Here is a 24,893-nt window from a genome sequence, read left to right as displayed (position 1 = left end):
GTTTTGGAGAAAAATGGGAGAAGAGTTCACAGTGCTGTATACAGATAGTTCTTTACGGGCATCCCTCCTCTCCTTTTTCACTCAAGAGGTTCTGGATTCATCAGTGATTCAAGATTGGTAATTACAGAGAGATGGTGATTTCTTTGTATTGTGGCTGAACAGGGACATTTGGGATGAAAAACTCAATGAAGAATTTTGTGAGTTGCCTTTCTATCTCATTCTAGGAAGATTTTTCTCCAAGGTTTGATCAGTACACTCACCCTGACTTTGATTCAGGTGAATCCAGGCTGCTACCTAAGCTCAGCCACCCCAGATTCCTCCCATTGCACCTGAGATCTGGGAGCCCATTTCAAAGTTAGCCCCTCCCACCAGTGTTTTTGATCCAGGGAGGGTAATCAGTAACATGCTTTTAAAAAGAACTCCAATAATTTTCTTAATCTATTCCTATGATAATTATGGAATTATATTCTTTTTTATGTAAGGGGGGTAGAGAGGGATGAGTGAGTGAGGAGGTGAATAGGTAGGGACTGCATGAAATATTCAAGCCAGAATGCCCCCTAGTCTTTGTGAATTCTTTCTTTTACCTTATGCCAAGGAATGTCTGGCTTTTCAGTGCTATTTTAGTATGTGCTGAGGTTTCACTAGATGGCATTAGCCAATTGAGGGAACTGTTAGAGTTGAAGCTGGTGGCCCTAGATAGCCCATAAAATGAAATCAGCAATATTAACACATTTGGCCTGGTTCCAAATTATACATGCCATTTTGCATTAGTTTTCTATTGCCATGTAACAGTTACAACAAACTTGGCATCTTAAAGAAAAACAATTTATTATCTGCTGGTTTCATACGTCAGAAGTCCAGGGACCTGCTCAGGGTCTTGTGAGGCTAAAATCAAGAGTCTGCCAGGGCTGAGGTCTCATCTGATGCTCTCCCGAGCTCACTGACTGTTAGTAGAATTCAGTTCCTGGCAGCTGTATTTCATGTCACCATTCAGTGAATGAAAGGGGCAGGATGATCTCTGACATTAGCAAAGCTAAATTATCTTTAAATTGCTGCACTTTGATTGAGGGTTATGTTTTGTTATGCTAAAAGAAAAAAAAACCACCTTGGAGCTGCAAAAAAATAGTGTCTTGACTCCTCTTCTACTGAGTGGTGCAAATCCTTTTTATCTAAATATTCCTGTTTTATTTTACAGTTTTGTAGGAAATACATATAATTACTTGGGGAGATGTGCAATAATAATTCAGTTTTTTTATTAAAGATTTTAAGTTGAAATATATTTGTTGTATAACTGAAAATTTAAACTGTACATGTTAATTTGATACATTTTATATTGTAATATGATTGTCATTAAGAATTCAATCATTTTAAAAAAGAATTTACTCAGTATAGAAGTTATAAACTTCTAGTTATAAAAGAAGTCCTGGGAATACAAGGTATGGCATGGTGAGTATAGTTAATAATAATATATTGCATATTTAAAAGCTAAGAGAGTAGAAGTTAAAAGTTTTCATAGATACAATATTATGGGTGATTTTATATATATATAGTGCATATATGTATATACTGCATATATAAAATCATGTACATCCAAAACTAATGTTATATGTCAATTATATCTCAGCAAAACAAGTAATATATTCTGTATAACAAAAAAGATCCAAAGGAAATGGATAATATTTTAATAGTGAATGTCTTTGGAAAGTAGAGTTATAATGCTTTTTATTACTTGTATACTTTTTTAAAAATATAATAATTTGTTACTAATTCTAGTATGGGGACAACCCCTTTATTTAAGCTGTTTCTTTATATTACATTGTTCTAAATATAGAAATTTAATCCTTCAGGTTTATCAGAAAGTAAAATAAGTGTAATTTATCTAAATAGATTCTGAGTATTTCTACAGATGAGTAAATAGGAACTGGTTCTCACTGGTTTTAGGCCATCAGTATCAGTCTTCTTAGTCCTCTTGTCCATTTTATTGGAACGGATTTTAAAAAGATCCATTTAAAAACAATAGCTTTTAGATCTTTATAAAAATGTTGAAATTATAACTTCCTGCATTTATATATTTTTCATCTTTTAAAATAATACATTTGGCATTTCATAGCTGTTCTGAGATTCACCTTCCCAACTTCAGGAAAATATTACTATAACTCTGTCTCTATCTAAATTTATTACTTCCTTTTTCTTTTCCCTATATCGAGCTTTTTGGAATAGTTTATTCTGGAGGTCTCTATTTTCTTTCTTCTTACCCTCCCACTGGTATTTGTGAATTACTGTTAAACCAATGGTAAATTTTAACTTTCATCCTAAATAATAATAACTATTATTAAGATTTTTAATAAATTCTTTGCAACATTTGACATTGTTGAAATGTGTCTTTTTGAAATTAACCTCCTTTTATATCTATAAGCATTATATTCTTCATATTTCTTTCTCTCTCTACATAAGTGTTACTAATTCTGCTTCTGTTTTTTTGATGATCTCTGCTTTTCCTGAAATGTTAGTTTTCTGAGGTTCTATTTTGACATTCTGTTTTCATTGATCAGCAGTTTAAACTACTATATTCTACTGATTCCCTAACATTTTTATTTTTTTTTTACTTATTTTTAGGACAGCTTGTTTTTATTTTTTGCAAGATTGTTGACTTTATTTTCTTAAATTGTTCATTCAGCCTTCCTTAATATAATCTCACTTGGGAACTCTCTATTTTCTCTTCTTTTCAGGACACTAATCCAATAAAATGTGGGCCCCTTCCTTATGACTTCATTTAACCTTAATTACTTCCCTGGAATCCCAGCTCCAAATACAGCCACACTGGAAATTATGGCTTCCACATACGAAATTTGGGGGAGACTCATATAGTGTATAATGACTTGTAAAGTAGAACACAAATGCTTATTTTATTATTAATATTATGAAAGAAAAGTAGGTTTTATATTTTGTCTGTGGTTATTAATTTTTTAAGTGAGTTTCTATACATTAAATGTACCTTTCCTTATAATTTGTTTTATTTTTCTTATTTTCCCTGACTCCTTATCCCAGTCATTTACTCTTAATGAGTTATCATTTTACTCTATTTTCATTTAGACAGTGTCTTAACAGTCTTTTGGAATGTCAACAGGAAATTCTGAGAGACTGGCAGAAATTATATTGAATTAGAAACACCTAATCAATGATATACCAATATTCCAAATAATCTCACATCCACATTAGCACTTTTTAAAAAATAAATAATATCCTAAGAGTCAAAGAGAAGCCATTGAGATTTACGGTCTTTCAAAGCCTCTACATATACTTCAGCCTTGCTTATTGGGGAGATCTGGGATATTGCAGAATTAGTCCAACTCTTTCATTGTTGCCTTTAAAAACGTCCAGAAACAGTATGCCTGTTGCTTTTCTAAAGATAAATAGACACAAAGGCATCAATGTTAATATCATTGATGGCACCCTAAACAAAATATGTCAAACAATACAAACAACAAAACATTTCCTGTTTTGTAACCTCTTGGTATGTGATGTCAAAATTAGATGGTATTTTGGTGCGAAAGTGTAGGAAATAAAAAAGACAGGAAAGCCAGTGTGGTTATCTTGCTTCACATCATAAAAGAGACCTCCTGCTGCAGCCTTAGGACATGTAGCCAGTTGGCAATGCAGTGGTTGAGAGAAGAAAAGACAGGGCTATAGAAAATTCCCCTTCATACCTTACAAAATCTAAACTCCAATGAGGTACAGTAATTTGTTACTTACCGAGAGCAAACAAGTCAAGTAAAAATGATGGTTAATGTAATTATTTCCTGGGTAATAAGCTGCCTGTTCTGTCTTTTGGATAGAAGCATTTATTTTGGAAGGAATAACTAAAATGTACTGCTTTCTCTCTCTATGGCTAAATCAAAGGTTTTCGTCTTGAGGAGACAATGGCAGAGTGTTTGATTTATTCTTTCTTTTTTCCCCCTAAACTGATGCTGTGAAGTTATAATTAAGCCTTGGAGTAAGGAGAGGTCCATTTCACTTCTGTTGAGGCTAAACAGTTTAGTTATTGTTTCCCTAGCCATTCATTGATCTGCCTCAGAGGGGGTCAATAATCACAGGTTGTTGTTATTGTTTTTCTTGTAATGCTACCAGTGGCTTTCCTATTTCCAAACAAATGTCAGCCCTCACCCCTTCAAACCCAAATGTTTTAGAACTCACCTTTATGTTTGCAGCATATAATTCACAAATTATTTCATCTTTTTCTTTCTTAGAGTTATATCCTTATCCAGATCTAGCTCTTATGATGTTTGACTCATTTAAAGCAGCCTATTTATTGCTTACTCCTCTTGAAGGACAGAGGCATAGTTCACCTTTAAAGAAAACTTTTTCTAACGGTCTTCTAACCCTTAACATAATAATATCAGAAGAATCAGTTGTTCAGCAGTATAGTGCTCAACATGAAATGAGATTTAGAGGAAAGCTTTCTCTTAAAAAAGACTTATAAGATTAAGTGTATCATACATAAAGATACATGCATTTCTTTCTAAAGGCTAACAACAGCTTTTCTGAAAGTTCATAATAGTTATATGGGCTGATGAATGCCTAACTGAAACTCTGTCTGTGGATTTTTCTTATTCTATGCAACCTTTACATTGTTAAATATTCCTCCTCAATGGGAAATCTTATATAGTAGAATTCTTCATTAAGAATGAAAGATTTTATAGTTAATTAATATGTGATAATTTAAAGTAAAATTTGTAATATGTGGTCATATGTTTTCCTGTTATTGTTGACTAAAGGTTTTTATATATTAACCTGCAATGCTATTTTTCTGAGGCTTTGACTAAGGAAAATATGCCATTTTAACAGTTGAGACATAAGAGGCACCATTGTATCTCAAATTATTATCTAGTTGCTCTATTTTGTACTTGGAAAAGCATTTCCCTGACCCTGTCCACACTGAAGCAGAAACAAAGATTCGAAGACTCTGCCAACCCAAATGCCAGCCAAAGATTCTCTTCTCAGACACATTCTCTTAGGAGCAGTTTTTCATTCTTGGGATGCCAGATAATAAGGGTACAGGAAAAGGAGAGACAGAAAGCAAAACTAAGGAACAGATCAACTTTTGGAGGGAGGAAAGTACAAATAATCTTTGCAAAGTTGTACAAGAGGACAGACTGGAAGAATTTTAGAGGATGAGCTGTCCTAAAGCTTGGACCTCTTCCATCTGCTTCCCCTTTCTCATGTGATTCATCCATTTTGGGCAACCTGCAGACCGATGATCCTGACGTGCCTGAACTGAGGGGAGCAAATGGGGACAACCAAGTGGGAAAAGGGCCTGAAGAAAGGACCTCCCCTTTACCAAGGGCCAACTGAATTGAATAGTGAAGGAGTTTTCCTGTGAGTAGAGGCAAGACTAACTTCATTATCCTTATTACAGATGCCTCAGTGAAGTACTACTAATAATAAGCTACTTTTTTGGGAGACAAAACAGTCAAACTTATGCTGAACAAAAAAAAGATTTCCCTCCACAGAAAATATTGAAGGAATATGCAAAGACTGTTAAGATGGTTTCAAAGAGAACTCCCATTAATGTTTGAACAATGGTTGTTATTGGTAATAGTTGTTCAACCTGCTATGATCATTATTTTGAAGAAGGGATGACTCAGATAAGTTAAAAAAACAAGCTGATTCAGTCATACTTTTAATCTTGAAAGGCACATAACAAAACATAACTTAAAATTTTGAATCTGAATGTAACACTTTGCAAACAACATAGTTGGGTTTTAACAAGGACTTTCTTGAAAACTTCTTCATTTAAAGAAGTGAAATGTGATTAGAGACCATGGTAAAGCAAAAAGAGAACAGGTTTTGGAGGCAGGCTTGGTTCTGTGAATCTGGTAAAATTAAAATAAATTCCCTGAGTTTTAGCTAATGTATAAAGCAGGAAAAATATTATCTTCTTCCTATTTTAGGTGTGATTAGGATTAATGCAAAACAGCATTTATTTGCTTATGTGACATGGCTATTAATTTCATATACAATGGAATTTTTAGACATGTCTGCAGGCTAGTAGGGTGGATGCTTTTGGACGAACAGACTCTGAGTCAGCTGTTAAAAGCATGTCTAATCACTTACTTGTCTTATCCTACAGTTCTGTAATTCTTCGTTTGGATCTATGATGCCATGTTTGAAAAACTCTTTTGAGAACACGCTGTTGGATAGTTTTACTGTACAAAGGACAATAATTGTCTCATTTAAGCTATCAAACTTGTCAACTCCACAGCCACATAATTTCTTTTCTTTAAATGAAGTACATTGTGGACAGTCGAGTGACAAATTATGTGGACATAATTTCTTTTTTTTAAATGAAGTACATTGTGGACAGTCGAGTGATAGCATACACAGAAGAAAGAGCACTGGACTAGGAGGAAGGGGTATATTTCAATTCCTGTCCCACTAGCACCACTTCCTAGCTCTACGACCTTGGTCAGATCATCTAACCTCTTTCCGTCCTAGTTTCTTCAATATGAATGATAATTCTATCTGGTAATGTATTTTATTATTTATATAAGGATCAATAATTAACATACACTTTGAAAATTATTAAATATTATGCCAATTTGAAGCATTACTGGGTTATACCTGGATGAAATAAAACAAACATTCAAACTTAGACAAAATTTATTTAGACAAAGTTAGTTTTTTATTGTTAGCTTCATTATCCTTTAGGTCAAATGTGTAATAATTTTCCTTTTAAATATTCCTTTCATCAGTTGACACAGAGACTTCTGCTCGTCTGAGAAGCAGCAAATGGTAGTGTTGGTCACAGTTCGCAGCCCTGGGATGTCTGTGATCCGAGTCGTACGTTTGCTATTTATCAGCTTTATGATGTGAGGCAAATGTCAAATGTCTTGCATGCTCTTCACCTGAGTTGCATCATCTCTGAAATAATGGAGGTTATTATGTTTCCTTCTAGTTTTCTAAACTTATATGGACATTCCTTTAAACCACATTAGTTCTCTCTGGACAGTTGAAAACTTCTTTTTTCACAAACGTGAATATAATATGTTGTTATACCTGGCCTGTGTCCTGTAGTGGAGACCCTTGTAGGGTAGGCAATATTCTTAAATACCAATATTGTGTAAGGAAGAAATGCCAAAGAGTGATGTTTATAGTTTGTTGGTTTGTTTCCTAAATGTATTTGACCTTGGCTTTTTTTTTTTTTTGTTATTGAATCAGTGAATTCATTTTGAAAGACACTCATGTATTTTCTTCCAAGTTCAGAAAGGACAAGTTTTTGCTATATGTATTATAAAATAGCATACTTTAGCCTACTTTAAATAAATGACATAACTGTCCATGTCAGACTTTTTCATTGTTCATAGGGCTGCCATTTGCCAGTCAGTAATATACTTAGCAGGTAGCATACTCACAGAATAGCAGTTTTAGACTCATAGGCTTGATTTAATCTTTATCTTAATGAGTAGTAGTAAAGATGATAAGAGATAGATTTAAAAATATAACCCAAGTACCTTACTTATTTAGTTACTTATAATATTTAAATTTCTGTTTTGGCAAATAAGAGAAAGAAAGTAGGAGTCCTTTTAACCTTTGAAAGATAGGATTGAGAACCCTGTCTTTTCAAAGACCGTTTAAGAACAATTAAACAGCCTTTGAAAGATGTTTAATTATTTAACCAATACTTATGGTGATTATTGGTTAATTAGTTCTTTTGCTTTTCTTCTTTCCTTTATTGTCAACTTGAGTATTTATTTCTTGTTAATTATCAGGTAATAAGAGAAATAAGAGAAAAATAAACTAAGTTATTTATATTATTTTGTTATTTTCCTAGTGAAAGACCCATTTGTGGTTAAAATGAGGATTTAAAATTTTTCTTGTAGGTTATATTTGTGCTGTGAAAATTTTTGTTAAAAACTTTGCTATGTTCATACATAAAATAACAAAGTCAAAACTTTATATTGTCTATTTTTTTTTCAAGTATAATTGCAGTAAGTAGTTGAAGTGTGTTTATTCTTTTCTCTCTATTTGTCTACATAGTATTTACATCTCTACAAGTTTGGCTGATATATATAGGAGTATACTATAGTTCTGGCAGTCCACAATTTGCATTTTTTAACTTAATATGTCTTGGAGATCCTCAGTGCAAAAGTGTCTTCTTTTTAATAGCTGCTTGTATAGATGTATTTCAGACCTTTTCTTTTTTCCTATTCTCTGATTAATAGTTATTGAGGTTGTTTTTTCTTTGTTGATATTGCAGTGATTTAACAAACATTCTATGCATTTCCTTTTCTAGCATAAATGCATATCTGTAGGACATACTTAGAAGCAGAATTGTTGAGTTGAAGAGTATATGTGCTTTAAATTTTCAGGTACTACCAGTTTACCTTCTAATAATGATTTCCAGTTTCTGTTTACCACCAATGTAAAAGAATACTTGTTTCCTGTATTCCTCACTAATACGTGATATTATCAGTCTTTTAAATTTTTGCAAATTCAATAGGCAAATATAATTGTTTTTTTATTTTGTATTGAAAATCTTTTCATATGTTTATTGCCAATATTCTCTGTACTTATGTTTATATGACTATTTATACTGTTTTATTTATGTTTCATGTATACTATTTAAATGTGTTTTTTTTTTAATTTAATCTAGCACATAATCCTGTATGGACTGGCTTGTTATTGCTTTTTAAAAAATTTTTAATTATTTTTTAATATTTTATTTTATTTTTGTTCATACTATTACAGTTGTCGCAGTTTTTTCCCCTTTTGTCCCCCTCCACTCCCCACTTCCATAGTCATTCCCCACACCATTGTCCATGGCCATGGATCCTTCAAATGTGTACATTAACCAACCCCTTTACCTTCTTTCAAGCAGTTCTCACCTCCATCCTCCCCTCTCAATCCTTTCCATGATTCTATGCCTCTGTTTCTATTTTGCCCATTAGATTATTTTGTTAATTAGATTCCTCTTGTAAGTGAAATGATATGTTATTTGTTTTTCACTGACTAGTTTATTTCACTTAACATAATAGTCTCCAGTTTCTTCCATGCTGTCACAAAAGATACGAATTCCTTCTTTCTTTCTGCTGCTTAATATTCCATTGTGTAAATGTATCACAGATTTTAATCCACTCATCTACTGATGGGCACTTAAGCTGTTTCTAACATTACATAATGTTTCTCTACCATTATGTAATGCTGCTGTCAACATAGGGGTGCATAAATTTTTTTGAATTGGCGTTTCAGGCTTCTTAAGGTGTATTCCTAGCAGTGGGATCTCTGGGTCAAAAGGCAGTTCCATTTTTAATTTTGTGAGGTATCTCCATACTGCTTTCCACAGTGGCTGCACCAGTCTGCATTCATATCGATAGTGCACTGGGGTTCCCTTTTCTCTACAACCTCTCCAGCACTTGTTATTTATTGATTTATTAATGATAGCCGTTTTGGTAGGTGTGAGGTGATCCCCTTGTGGTTTTAATTTGAATCTTCGATAGCTAGTGATGTTGAACATATTTTCATATACCTATAGGCCATCTGTATATCCTCCTTGGAAAAGTGTCCATTCAGGTCTTTTGTCCATTTTTTGATTGGATTGTCTGTCCTTCTGGTGTTGAGTCATGTGAGTTCTTTTTTAAGATTTTGTTTATTAATTTTTTAGAGAGGGGGAGGGAGGGAGAAAGAGAGAGAAACATCATTGTGTGGTTGCCTCTCACGTGGCCCCCACTGGGGACCTGGCCTGCAACCCAGGCATGTGCCCTGACTAGGAATTGAACCTGCGATGCTTTGGTTCGCAGCCCACGCTCAATCCACTGAGCTACGCTAGCCAGGACAAGTTCTTTATATATTTTAGAGATTAAACCATTGTCCCATGTATCATTGGCAAATATGTTATCCCATACAGTCGGTTCATTTTGATGATGATTACTTTAGCTGTGCAGAAGCTTTTTAACTTGATGTAGTCCCATTTGTTTATTTTTCCTTTATTTCCCATGTCCTAGAAGATATATCGGCAAAAATATTACTATATGAGAGATCTGAAATTTTACTGTGTGTGTATTTTGGTAGGATATTTATGGCATTATGACTTATATTTGTCTTTTATCCATTTTGAGTTGACTCTGGTGTATGGTATAAATTGGTGGTCTAGTTTCATTTTATTGCATATATCAGTCCAGTTCTCCCAACAGAATTTCTTTCTCAAATATTAATTGACCATGGAAGCATGGGTTCATTCCTGGGGTCTCTATTTCTGTGCCATTGATCTCTCTGCCTATTCTTATGCCAGTACCAGACTGTTTTGATTACAGTGGTCCTATAGTATAGTTTGATATCAGGTATTGTAATCCTTTCAGTTTTGTTCTTCTTTCTCAACATTGCTGAGGTTATTTGGAGTCATTTTTGGTTCCATATACATTTTGGAAATATTTATTCTAGATCTGTGAAATATGCCATTGGTATGTTAATAAGAATGGCACTAAATCTCTAGATTGCTTTGGGTAGTATGGATATTTTAATGATGTTAACTCTTCCAATCCATGGACACAGTATATATTTTCATATATTTGTATCTTCCTCAATTTGTTTCTTTAGTATTCTATAGTTTTCTGAGTACAGGTCTTTTACCTCCTTGTTAAATTTATTCCTAGGTGCTTCTTTTTGTTGTTGTTGCTGTAGTAAGTAAATGGGACTTTTTCTTAGTTCCTTTTTCTGATAATTCACTTTTGGTGTACAAAAAATGTCATCAATATCTGAATATTTACTTTGTACACACTATTTTGCTGAATTCACTTAGTAGGTCAAATAGTGTTTTAGTGGAGTCTGTAGGATTTTGTATGTGCATTATCATGTCATCTGCAAATAGTGACAGTTTTACTTCCTGCTTTTCAATTTGGATGCCTTTTATTTCTTCTTTTTGTCTGATCACTGTGTCTAGGACTTCTAGTACTATGTTGAATAAGAGTGGTGGAAGTGGAGAGCCTTGTCTTATTCCTGACTTTAAGGGAAATGCTTTTAGTTGTCGCATAGAGTATGATATTGGCAGTAGGTTTTTCATATATGTCCTTCATTATGTTGAGGTATGTTCCCTCTGTTCCCACTTCGCTGAGTGTTTTTATCATAAATGGATGCTGGATTTTATTAAATGCTTTTTCAGCATTTATTGGTGTGATTTTTTTTGTCTTTCATTTTGTTTATGTGTTGTATCATGTTTATTGATTTGCAAAGATTGTACCATCTTTGCATCCCTGGGATGAACCCCACTTGATCACGGTGTATGATTTTGTAATGTATTGCTGGATCTGGTTTGCTAATATTTTGTTAAGGATTTTTAGCAATATGTTCATCAGAGATATTGGCCTGTTATTTTCTTTCTCTGTTGTGTCTTTACCTAGTTTTGGAATTAGGATAATACTGGCCTCATAAAAACAGTTTGGAAGTCTTTCCTCTTCTTGAATTTTTGGAATGGTTTTGAGAAGAATAAGTATTAGCTCTTCTTTGAATATTTAGTGAAATTCACCTGTGAAGCCACTGCTTCAATTTCCCCAGTTGTTATTAGTCTATTAAGGTTTTTTGCTTCTTTTATGTTTCTAGAAATTAATCCACTTCACCCAGGTTGTGCAATATCTTGGTGTATAGTTGTTCATAGTAATTTTTACAATCCTTGGTATTTCTGTGGTAACAGTGGTTACCTCTCCACTCTCATTTCATTGCTGATTTTATTCATTTGGGTGCCCTCTCTCTTTTATTTTTAAAAAAAATTTAAAAAAAAATTTTAGAACACAATAGACAGAAGGGAAAGGTGGGAGAGAAACATCAGTGTGTGACTGCCTCTCATGTACCCCTTACTGGGGATCTGGTTTGGAACCCAGACATGTGCCCTGACTGGGAATCAAACTAGTGGCCCTTTGGTTTGCAGGCCAGTGCTCAATCCACTGAGCCACACCAGCCAGGGCTCTCTCTTTTTCTTGATGAGTCTGGCTAAAGGTTTTTTAATTTAGTTTACCTTTTTAAAGAACCAGCTCCTGGATTCATGATCCTTTGAATTGATTTTTTTTTAGTTTCTATGTCATTTAATTCTGCTCTGGTCTTGGTTATTTCATTCTTTCTACTACACATTCTGGGCTTTGTTTGTTGTTCCTCCTCTAGTTTTTTTAGATGTAGGGTTAGGTTGTTTATTTGAGATTTTTCTGTTTTCTATAAGTAGGACTCTAGTGCTATGAACTTACCTCTCAGGACAACTTTCTCTGTATCTGATAGTTTTGGGTTGTTGTGTATTCATTTTTATTTTTTTCCAGAAACATTTTGATATCTTCCTTGAAATCTTTGTTAACGTAGTCATTATTTAATAACATTCTATTCAAGTTCCATGTATTTGAATGTTTTTATGTTTTTTTCTTGAGGTTGGTGTCTAGTTTTAAGTCATTTTGATTCGAGAAGATGCCTGATACTATTTCAATTTTCTTGAATTTGTTGAAGCTCATTTTGTGTCCTACCATGTGGACTGTCTTTGAAAATGATGCATGTGCATTTGTTTGTTTTTCTTCATCTTATTGAAGTAGTCCCTTTAGTATCTCTGGCAATTCTGTTTGGTGGAGATGTATTCCTTTAGCTCTTTTTTTTGAATCTGAGAAGCTCTTTTTTTTTTTGCCTTCTATTTTTAATGAGAGCCTTGCTGAGTAGAGCAGTCTTGGTTGCAGGTCCTTGTTTTTTATTACTTGGAATATTTTGTGCCAGTCTCTTCTGGCTTATAGTGTTTCTGTTGAGAAATTAGCTAACCTTTTTGCAGCTTTCTTGTATGTTACTAGCTGTTTCATCCTTACTCCCTTCAAGATTCTCTCTTTGTCTTTAAGTATTTCCACTTTTAATTGTGATGTGTCTTGGAGTGGGCCTCCTTGGGTTCATCTTTGTTGGGAGTCTCTGTGTTTCCTGAAGTTGCATAACTTTTTCCTTCACCAGGTTAGGGAAGTTTTCTGTCATTTTTTTAAACAACTTTTCTATCCTTGGCTCCCTTTTTTCTTTTTCTGGTATCCCCATGATGCTAATATTTTTATGTTTCATGTTGTCCCTGAAACTATCCTCATTATCTTTAAGTCTTTTTTTGTTTTGTTTTGTTTTGTTGCTCTGACTGGGTGTTTTTTTTTTTGTATGTTGTCTTCCAACTCATTGGTTCGGTTTTCTGTTTCATCTAACCTACTTTTACTTCCTTCTAGTGTATTCATCATTTCAGATATTGTATTTTTCATTTCCACCAGGTTCTTATTCAGAGTTTCTATGACCTTTTTTATGCTGATGTAGTCCCCGCTAAGCTCCTCATAGTTCCCATAAAGTTCCTTGTAGTTCTCACTTGGTTCTTTGAGCATCCTTATAACCATTACTTCGAACCCTCTAATGAATTGCTTGTTTCATTTTCAGTTAGCTCTTTTTCTTTGGATTCCTTCTTTCCTTTTGATTGGGGCTGTTTCTTTGTCTCCCCATATTAGCTGACTCTTTGTTTCTATGAATTAGATTGGTCTGATTTGTCTCCCTATCTTTGTGGGGTGGTCTTATGTGATAGGAGACCAGTGGGACTCAGTGGTGCAGTCTCCTTGATCTCCAGGCATTTCCAGATCTCTAGGGATGCCTTTTATGTAGTTTGTATGGGCTCTCCTGTTGTATTTGGGTTTTGATATTTGTTGGTCCATTCATTGGTGGGTTCCTTCTCCAGGTGACTGACTTAGAGTCTGAACTCCCACTATGTTTGTATACTGTTATACAGCTGCTGACAGAACAAAACAACACAGAACAAAATCCACACAAGCAGTATATCCCCAGCAACAACTGCAATATGAATGACAAGTTAGGAAAGGTTAATAAAGGTGGAAAGAAAATAAGAATATTATAAGAAAAAATATGAGATGCTAAAGAAAAGAAAAATTATTGTGAGAGCATAGAGGGAGGAGAAATAATAAGAGCAAGGAATAAAAACAAAGAATCACCACAAAAGGTCAAAGAAAGTAGAAAGATAAAATTTTAAATGAAAATAAGAAAGGGAAGGAAGAAGGCAAAATGGGGTAAGAAAGAGGAGTACTTTACAAGGGTGCTTGCCTGGCTGCTCAATTTCCATCCCACTACCTTTGCAGGAAACACAGTCCAGAATGATCTGTTCTGCATAGTCCCTGGTTTTCTTGTGAGTTGATCTGGGTGTGACCCAGACAACCCCCTGTTGCACCAATATCTGATCTTTCTGCCCAGGTGCTTTCAATGGGATAGGATCCAAAGAACAAGCGTGGCTCACACAGCTGATAAAAGTTCACAATGGCCCATTTTGGAGTTTCTGTCTCTTTCCCCTGTGCAAATGCACCCAGCAGGGGGATCTTGAACCTGGCAGGACAGTTATACAGGATTTCCCCATTGTTTGTCATGTCTACAACCTTGTAAAAGGGGGGGGGGTACATCCTTCCCCTCCCACACCTCCCAGAGATTTATACTCTGTAGGGGGTCTGCCTGGCTGCAGATAATTTCAAGTGCTCACCTCTTGCCTAACCCCAGCCCACAGCCTTTGCAGGAGACATAGTACAGAACTTTCTATACAGCCCAGCCCCCAGCTAGCTTGCAAGCTGAGCTGAGCATAGCACAGCAAACTACTTGATGTGCAACTTTCTGATCTCTCTGCCCTGCTAGACTCAGTGGGAATGGACCTGGAGATCCAGCATGGCTTGGCGCAGCTGAGAAAACTTCAGAACGGGTCAAAAAGCAATTTTCCTGTTCCATAAGGTTCTTCACAGTCACAAAAGCAGCAGCAGTGTTAGCTTGTGCTGGGGCGGGAGCGGGGAGGCAGGGCACTGTTCACAGACTTGAGACAGTTTTCTTGGTCCACTCAGCAAGATCTCCCTTCTTGCCTCCTCCCTGTGTTGTACCAATTTCTGATTTCTCTGCAGTCTCAATGGGAAAGAATCCATAGATCCAGCATAGCTTGGTGCAGCAGAGAGAAATTCAGAACAGTCAAGGAGAGGCACTTTTTCCATTCTGCTAGATTTCTCTCCACAACAGCACTTTCAGACTGGCCTCTTTCCTGCGTGTGGGGTCCTTGCCGAGCCACATTTCAGTTCCTTTTAAAAAGTCTCTGTGCAGTACCCGCACCACAGCACTGAGTCACTGTTTGTTTCTCTTGCATACGGCCTCCCCAAAAAGCAAAATGTCTCTCAAGGTCACAGCTGGCTGCAGCCTTCAGGGGCCCCTGACAGGCCCAGGTGCAGCAACCTGCTCATTTTAGGAGATTGTCTCCCTATCTGGAGCTCTCCAGGTTGGCCCTACACTTATGGATATGCTGGTTGCTGTGTGTGTGTGTGTGTGTGTGTGTGTGTGTGTAGCCTGGGTCTCCCAGACTCCATATATCCCCCCAAGTCTTTCCCAGTCAGGGTTGGGGATCCCTGTGTGGGACTAAGACTCCCTGCTCTGAAATGGGAGGGAGCTCCGAAGTGGCTGTTTCTGTCTTGTCTCTTTGCTGCTGCCTTTTGCACTGGATATTTCCCCTTCAAGTTATAAAATCACCCTAATGGATGGAACAAAGCATCTTCTGTACTCCTTGGCTTCAGAATTTCATATAAGCTAAGATTCTGTTGATTGTTCAGGTTAATTGTTGGAAAATAAGCTAAAAATCAGAGTTTGAGGCAAGAGCAAGTGGACTTGGCTTCCACCTATTCAGCCATCATCCTCAAACCTCCGATTGCTTCCCCCCCCCCCCCAAAAAGTTGCTCATAACTTGTGGATATAATTTTTTCTATTCTGTATGATACAAATATTTCTTTCCAATCTGTTGCTTGATGTTGAATTTTGCTGTGTCATTTTTTGTTGTTACCCACCTATTAAAATGTTTTTCTTTCCCTTCTGTTTTTTCTTACATATTCTTTATATGATGCCATTAAATATGTTTTACTTTATTTTTAAGTATATTTTATTGATTATGCCACTAACTATTGTCTCATTTTTTCTTCCCTTTATCCCTCTCTGCCCTGCACACCCCTCCCTCCAGCTTTCCCCCCACCTAAGTTTATGTCCATGGGTCATACATGTAAGTTCTTTGGCTTCTCCATTTCCCATACTATTCTTAACCTCCCTCTGACTATTTGATACCTACAAATTATGCTTCTTATTCCCTGTACCTTTTTCTCGATTTTCTCCCCTTTCCCTCTCCTCTGATAACCTTCCATGTGATCTCTATTTCTGTGAATCTGTTCCTATTCTGCTTCTTTGCTTAGTTTGTTATTTGTTTTTGTTTTTTAGGTTCCATTGTTGGTAGTTGTGAGTTTGTTGTCATTTTGCTGTTCATAGTTTTGATCTTCTTTTTCTTAGATAACTTCCTTTAACATTTCATATAGTAAGGGATTGGTGATGATAAGCTCCTTTAACTTGACCTTATCTGGGAAGCACTTTATCTGACCTTCCATTCCAAATGATAACTCTGCTGGATAGAGTCATCTTGGATCTAGGTCCATGACTTCAAATACTTCTTTCCACCCATTCTTGCCTGCAAGGTTTCTTTTGAGAAATCGGCTGATAGTCTTATGGGCACTCCTTTGTGGGAATGCTCTCCTTTCCTCTTACTGCTTTTAAGATTCTCTCTTTATCTTTAACCTTGGGTAACTTAATGGTGATGTGCCTTGGTGTGTTCCTCCTTGGGAACTATCTCCTTTGGGTCTCTCTGGGCTTCCTGGACTTCCTGTAAGTATTTCCTTCACCAGGTTGGGGAAGTTTTCCTTCATTATTTGTTCAAATAAGTTTTCAATTTCTTGCTCTTCCTCTTCTCCTTCTGGAACCCCTGTGATTTGGATGTTGGAGTGCTTGAAATTGTCCCAGAGGTTCCTAAGCCTCTTCTCATTTTTTTGAATTCTTGTTTCTTCATTCTGTTCCAGTTGAATGTTTATTTCTTCCTTTTCTTCCAAATCATTGATTTGAGTCCCAGTTTCCTTCCCTTCACTGTTGGTTCCCTGCATATATTTTTTTACTTTTACTTTGTGTAGCCTTCATTTCTTTTATTTTGCAGCCATATTCAGTCATCTCTGTGATCATCCTGATTACCAGTGTTTTGAACTCTGCATCTGATAGGTTGGCTATCTTCTCGTTGCTTAGTTTTTTTCCTGGAGTTTTGATCTGTTTTTTTCATTTGGGGATATTTATTTGTCTTGGCACACCTGTTACATTGTAAAGGGTGGAGCCTTAGGTATTTGCTAGGGAGGGGCAACCCACCTCGCTGCCTTGTGGCACTGTATGCTGGGGAAGGGTCAGAGGGAAAAATGCCATTTGCTTGGCTTTTTCCCCACTTTCAGCCACTTCCCCCACTATCCACAAGTGAATTGGGCCCTTCCAGTGCTGATATTAGGTTGGGTGGTCTTGTGTATGTCCACAGGGTACGAGCCCTGTGGGCCCTTCCAATGGACTCTCCTGTGAGACTGGAAGTTTCTCTTGTTGCTGTAACTCCTACAGTTTTTTACAGCCAGAGGTTTGAGGCTTTATTTCCCTGCACTGGAACCCAGGTTTGTGCAATCTGTCTCACTTCCCAGTTGTTCCTCCCGGTTTATCTGCAAATGAATGTGGGACTGCCCATCCTTCAGCCACCACCTTGCCATGTGTCACCACCCCAGGTGCCTGTTTCTGCCCTCCTGCCAGTTTGGGTGAATCTTTCTTTTTTAACTCCTTGATTGTAAATCTAACTGTCCATACAGTTAGATTTTCTGGAAGTTCTGGTTGTTTTGTTGTTAAATTGGTTGTTATACCTCTTTTGGTTGTGCGAGGAAGTGAAACATATCTACCTATGCCTCCATCTTGGCCAGAAGTCCTACATATCCCATTAAATATATTTTAAAGTAAAATAATAAAATAAGTATTATAGTACCAAATAAAAAGTTATACATTAGCCATTTTCAATTATATTAATCATCTTTTTATTTATTTATTTATTTATTATTAAATTACTTTATCGTTGTTCATTTAGAGTTGTGTGCATTTTTCCCCCCTCCACTCCCCCACCCCATTAATCATCTTTTTTAAAAAGGTGGACAAACTCATACATACATACTGGTTTGTCACAATAATAAATAATATTAGTTAATTAGTTAAATTCCCCAAATTATCAATAACTTTGTAAAAACTTACGTTCTTCACATACTCAAGTGCCGTATAGGATTGCCTGATTTTTAAAATTCGACTCATAGTTGATTAAAGAAAATATTTTATTAATTTTAACTGGAAGTTTTAAAATGAAAACAGTTACATCAATAAAAACAGTTGAGGTGGTGAGAAGTGGTCATATTTTCTATAAATCTGGAAGAGAAACCCGAGAGGATTTTGTGATGATGTAGAATTGGAATGTCAGTGGCATTGCGGGTGGGGAAGGAATGAAAGATTATTTAAAGTTTTTTGGCCTAAGCTCCTAGAAGTTACTATCAACTGAGAGGTTTCAAATGGAGCCAGTCAGATAGAGTGCGGTAATTAGAATTTCACTGTTATGATGCCATATTTGAGATTTTTTTGGTCACCCAGGTGGGGAAGTCCAATAGTCAACTGGACATATGATCTGAAGTGAGGAGGGAGCCTTGAGCTGAGGATACAGTATATTAGGATACAGCCATGAAACCCAAAGTAACCAATATTTAGAAGTCAGTAGAAGGAAGAGATGACTAGGGCCTGGGCAATGAGATATAAGAATAATGAAGAATGCCTGATGACCTGTTAGTCTGGTTAAACTATTGTACTTAGGAAGCAATAATCACTGCTGTCAAATACTGCTGGTAGGTCAGGTAAAATGATGACTGATGATTAACCATTAGAATTCAAGCAGCATGGTGGAGTCACAGACAAAAGCCTGATTGGTGTGTGTGTGTGTGTATGTGTGAAAGGATGGAAGGAGAGGATACGGGGACTATGAATATAGACAACTATGTCAAGGAGAGCCAAGAAATGGGGGCATTTCTGATAGGATTGAAATGTCTTTCATTAGAGGATGAAGAAGGTTGTAAAGGGCATGATAGAATTAGTCCATGTGGATTCAAGAGCCTTCTGTTTGGACTTGTTTTTATCATGAATTTTTATTTTCCTGTTGGTATGAATAATTAAGTGTGTTAGCCTATCAAGTGTATTTTAAATAGCTGATTGAATTATAATCCTGCCTCAGTGATCATGTAAGTTCTCCACTAAAATTAAGAAAGTAGCTTTAAAGATGGGATGGCTATGGTTTTTCACATAGTCATTTCAGCATGGTGCTATTGCCAATGTAGTTCATAAGGTAAACAGTAAGTATTGTCTGTTACGTGTGACCTCCAGCAGGAACTTGAATAATTTGTGTAGATTATTAAAAGCACTGTAGCTGTATACCAAACTTGCTCATTGAGTTGTTAATGAAAATGTTATGTATCTGCATTTTTTCTCAGTTCAACCATACTGATTTTAAATGTCATACAATTTAAAAGAATGAAATGATTTTAATTCTCATTGTTTAATACAATAGTATATTTTACCTGGAGAAATGAAAGATTTATTTATATGAACTTATTGTTTTTCTTCAGTTTTGTCAAAGCAACATGCTTCACAAGTTCTGGTTAGGAAACGCCGTGCAAACGCTTGGGCTGAAGAAACCCACCAGGGTAATCTTGAAAGAGAGTGTATCGAAGAACTGTGCAATAAAGAAGAAGCCAGGGAGATCTTTGAAAATAACCCTGAAACGGTAAGAACTCATGAAAATTAATGTTAGCTTACCCAAGCATAGAAACAACAGAACATTTCCAGCTTGAGTCTGTGTTCCATTGTTTTCCTTTGTATAGTTAATGATTGGCATATATCATGTTTCACATGTAACCACTTAAGCATTTCAGAAAGAAGTACCTTCAAAGGAAAGTGGACTAGTTAGGAAGACATTATTGCTAAAAGCAATGTGCTTTGACCAAAGTATAATTCAGTTATTGACCTCATGGTTTGTATACTTTCATCCAACCAGAATTTGAGAGTGTTGGGTGAGGGGGAAGACACTTCAAGTATAACGTGTGTGTGTGTGCATGCATGAGTATGTGATTGCATCGTTATCATTATACTTCATTAAATGCCTTCATTGCCTTTTTAACAAGCCTTTAAACATAAAGCTTGGTACATAATAGGTACTCAGTGAATGCTTACTAAAGAATTCATTCAACACTGTGTTCCCTGAGTATATTATAATTTATTCTATAAACCCTTGGGAAATTTCCTGAGCCATTTTATGTGTTCAGGCATTCCTGGGCTTAGAATTTGTATCTTAGTGTATAAAAGTTTCCAAGTTAGTTTAGAAAAATCTAGTCATAAGCATCCCTAAATATCATACAGAAATATGACCTTATCTTTAGTCCTCTTGTTTCCTGGGGGCAGGTATTCTCTGACATATCCTGTGGGTGGCAGGAGTGTAAATAGTGCCTCTAAGTATTCAAGTTTGATAACCTTTACGGGTACCTCATATATTTTTTTCTGAGATGAACTATATAATCAAAGGGAAACGAGGGTGAAAATGTACACAAAGTACTTCCTTTACCTCTGTTATGGCTCTTGGGAGCCATAATTGAGAGATAATGATCAAGAACCATCTCTGTAGTTGGAGAACTTGTCAGAGACAGTAGTAACTTGTGTTCTCTTCAATTCTTTTACCTCCACTTACCCTAGTAGATGCCCAAAGATTCAGTTTTAATATTTTCTGGCATTGAATCAAAATGTTTCTCTCAATTTTGTTGCTATTTTGGATAAACAATCAGCAAGACAAAAATATTTTATTTTACACAATATACAGAGTATTCTTACTTTGTAGAAAATAGGTACTTGTACACACATGTGTGCATACACATTTAGTTTTATTATAGAAATTTAAATATACCAAAGTGAAAGAACAATATGATAAACCCCAGCACACGTTTCTCTCACTTCAGCAATGATCAACAATCTGCCATGATTGTTTTGCCTGTTTTCTACTTTACTCATTCTAATTTTGTTGTGTTTTGCTTGAACATTTTAAAGCAAGTACACATTGTCTGAGATATCATATTATATCGCAAGAAATACTTGAGTCTGCATTTCCAACACTGTAGATATGTTCTTATACTGTAGCATATGAGTAGCAAATGAGGAGTGAGGTTGAAGATGATAATGGAGAGGAGGAAAGATAGTTTAGAAGGGAAATTCAGAAGTGTGCTTCTTCTCCACTCATTCTGACATCAGTCTCATTGACAGAAGAGAAAGCTATGACAGAGAAAGGAAGAAATGGGGGAAATAAAAAAGAAAAAAATTTTTTATTGCTTCTCACTTGTATGCTGCCCCACATCCCTAATCCTCTAGTCCACATTCCCAATCTTTACCCTGCTGTTTACCTCCTTATTATCCCTGATCTATTCCTTTCACCCATCACATAATCTTTTGAATCCATTCATTGCTGCTTATCCTCCTGACCTTTGTTCTGTATAAGGTAACACCACTGTCTGAAATACTTGGTGGGAGATTCCATCCTTATAAATTAGTAGGTAAATGTTGTATAGGTTTATATGTGAGAGGAGGAAACAGTGAGGACTTTGTGTACTGGATGAAGTTATGTTTTGTACTTAATGTTTTGTGTAGAAACACTGGTTTCTCGTGAGGTGTTCTTGTGCTAGTAATGTTACACATTAGATACATTATGGCTTAAGAAGGCTTTTGTGAACCATTGAGAACTTTACCATTAGAAATCATTTTTAACTTTTTTCTCTCTCTGGTAAAGTACATTCTTATTCCAAAGTACTGATTTACAGACAAACTTTGCATACTTAACCAATTAGTACAAAAGGTATTACTTTTATCTATGATGCTAAAAGATAATGTCCAGTGTTATTCAACATTTAATCTGCTGTGTGTAATCAGCATGGCATGAAATGTGTCAAATGGGTATCTAATCATTATGGGAAAAATACAGGATTTACAAAAGGGGATGTATATGATTACATTTAATAGCTCCAATAGAACCTGTTTTCAGATTAGAAGCTTTTGAAGCATGATTTAATTGATCAATATTGCCTTAAGCCTAAGAATCTTATTAGCTTAAAGTTACTAGTTATCTACTCCTGGTATATTTTACTATAGAAAAAATCTTATAATGTGGAAATGACATTTATATGTAATTTATTTGTATCTTTAGATTTGGGGTGGTAAACACAATACTGTGTACAGATGATGTGTTGTGGAATTGTGCATGTGAAATCTGTATCATTTTGTTAACTAGTGTCACCCCAATAAATTCAATAAAAAGGAAAAAATTGCATCTTTAAAATAAAAACATATTTTAAAATTGTTTTAACTTTATAGTGAAATTTAGGCTTGCTAAGATAATTTATTCATTTTTCTGTCTTTCTAGGAGTTTTTTTATCCAAGATATTTAGGTAAGTTCCAAGGATTTCATTCATATAATTCTAGATATGGAAAGAAACTTAGATATGATCAAACCCAATCCTCCACCTGTATATTTCATCCAACATAGTTTAATTAGCCCTGGGAGTAAGATCCCATTCTCTATGCAATATTGCTGTCCTTTTATTAAACTTACACCAAAAATTTTTTAATGGTTCTCTAATTAACATGTGGCATTTTGACTTTTAGTCTTTTCAGTTTCCTAATTTCCTGTCTTATAGACCCACTGGGCTAATGTTAAGTTCTATTTAGGTCATGGGTTATCTTTTAATGAAAGGAAAGTTCTCTGTACTCTGGAGCTTGTGGAATACACACTTATGGAAATTATCAACAACTTCTCTCTTGGCAACAGCATTTCATCATTTCCTGCAGTACCCCTTTTGTACACAATTCTGGACTCCCAAGGAGTGAGGTGTCCTTTCCATACCCAAATAGATGAGATGATTTCAGCTTAATGTCAATTAAAGACAAGAAGATTTTGGTTTGCTTTAATCAAATATAAAAACATTTTGTATTAATATTACTTGGGATAGTTGTCAGCATTCTCCATAATAAAAGTTGAGTGTAATTTATTCACCTCTTTCTGATGGGATTCTCTATAGGTCCAGCCCACAAAGGTGTGCTCTCCATCCTCCTTTAGGCTCAGGATATTCCCCTTCTGTGCATCTTTCCCCCACCTCTCATCCCAGCCAACTTGAGCTGCAAGCTCTTTAGAAATGAAAAGTTAATCCTCCTTGGATAAAAAGTAGAAATGTACTCTGATATACATTAATTACTATGCAGCTTAAAATTTATTAATATAATTTTGTAAGTAACTTTCTATTAAACTCTTATTTCTCTTGAAATTTGAGGGTTTAATTACAGTTTAGGGTTTTACTTCTTGTTTGCTTTTGTTTTATTTCTGAATACCCATGCAAAGAGTCCAGAGACTGTCTTTAGATTGGGTATGTCTCTTCCTTTCCTGCTTTCCTAAGGAAGCTCCATTGAAACAATGGTATGTACTTATATTTACCTTTCAGAACAATTAACAAATAAGAGCCTAAGACCACTGTGTAGAAGACCCTGTTAGAACCAAGTGCTCTTTTATGTAGGCCTGAAGTGGTTATCCTTTCATTTTTGAGTGTCCATGATGGTCTGAATCTTGTCTGTGTGGCACATCCTGGGCCCAGGAGACTCAACCATAGCATACTACATTTCATTTCACCCTCTCATCAACTGCAGGACCTCAGTTCATTGGGGTCTCTCTTTAGAACTCCATGGCATGACCCATTTCTGTTCAATGGGCTACTAGGTATTTTCCAATTGACATATTATAATTCTTTTTGTAATTTCCAGTCCAACATTTCTCCTTCAAGATCTTAAAATTATGATAATTTTTTCTATGACTTCTTTATTTCCATTTTATTCTTTTCTTCACTTTCCTTTTGTAGCCACTAATAGCAGACTTAAACAGTTTAATTCAAACTTGGAAAGGGGACACTATAAAAATTGTGTAGTGATATTATTTTTGTCTCTGCATATGAAGATACAACAAGAGTTTCTGAAACCTGTGTCTGCTGTATCTTAAAAGAACAATGGGATATAGATACACATCCATGAAAAACATCTTTTCTTTTGTAAAGTTATACATGACTCACTTTCTCAAGGAAAAACTACAGGTCTGTACTGTTAAAGTGGAGAAAAGAAAATAATAAGACTATTTAACCTTCTCACTTTTAGGTAGAAATTTGAATATTTTATCCTAAGGTAGACAGTATTTGGGTATTAAAAATCACAAGCTTGCATTAAAAACATAGCATTAATCCCCATTTCTTAGGTCCTTGTATTGAGACTGTTTCTGTAGGTGTCAACACTCTAGAAAATACATATCTTTGATCACAGAGTGTATTTGTATAAAGGTAAATAACACTTCAATACAACATTGTTTTGGAAGAGTACCTTAGATAAAATATTTTTTCTTTTTTCTCCTTTTATCCCTTTCATCTTCCCCTTTGCTCATTTAACCTAACTTTTTCTTCTCTTTGCCTGTCTCATTTGGCAGCATAGTAGAAAAGCTAAGTATCAAATAAATAAATAAGTAAATAAGATATAGGTTCTAGTCCCAGTCATAAAAATGTCTACTGTCAGGTTATGAATGTAATTTAACATTTTATATATTTAAATATATATTTATACATTAAATATAAACGTATTGATTATATCATTGATAATTAATTAAATAATTGATGATATATTATGGTTGTATAACATACCATAATTAAATATATTATATTAAATAACTATAATATGTTTATATATTAATATAAATGCATTTAAATATATAAATGTATTTAATATATATTAACATGTATAAATATAAAATATATTTATAACTATATAAACATAAATATAAACTTTTATAAAATTTATAAATATGAAGCATATAAATATATAAATATATTTAAATACATTTAAATATATGCTATATT

The 24,893-nt window shown here is 35.1% G+C and overlaps 1 protein-coding gene across 1 annotated transcript in view; it reads left to right on the top strand.

Annotated features, from left to right (window-relative positions):
• The window catches only part of PROS1 (protein S), a 73,191-nt gene that overhangs the window by 6,222 nt on the left and 42,076 nt on the right, over positions 1-24,893 (top strand). The window contains exons 2-3 of the mRNA XM_045851813.1: positions 19,542-19,699; positions 22,373-22,397. Coding sequence (XP_045707769.1) covers positions 19,542-19,699; positions 22,373-22,397 — 183 coding nt within the window. The remainder of the gene's footprint in view (positions 1-19,541; positions 19,700-22,372; positions 22,398-24,893) is intronic.

Source organism: Phyllostomus hastatus, unplaced genomic scaffold (genome assembly GCF_019186645.2).
Source record: "Phyllostomus hastatus isolate PE091 unplaced genomic scaffold, TTU_PhHast_1.1 phas_contig_86, whole genome shotgun sequence".
Taxonomy (NCBI): Eukaryota; Metazoa; Chordata; class Mammalia; order Chiroptera; family Phyllostomidae; genus Phyllostomus; species Phyllostomus hastatus.
The sequence above is the reverse complement of the archived record's forward strand: the minus strand, read 5'-3'. Positions and strand labels throughout refer to the sequence as shown.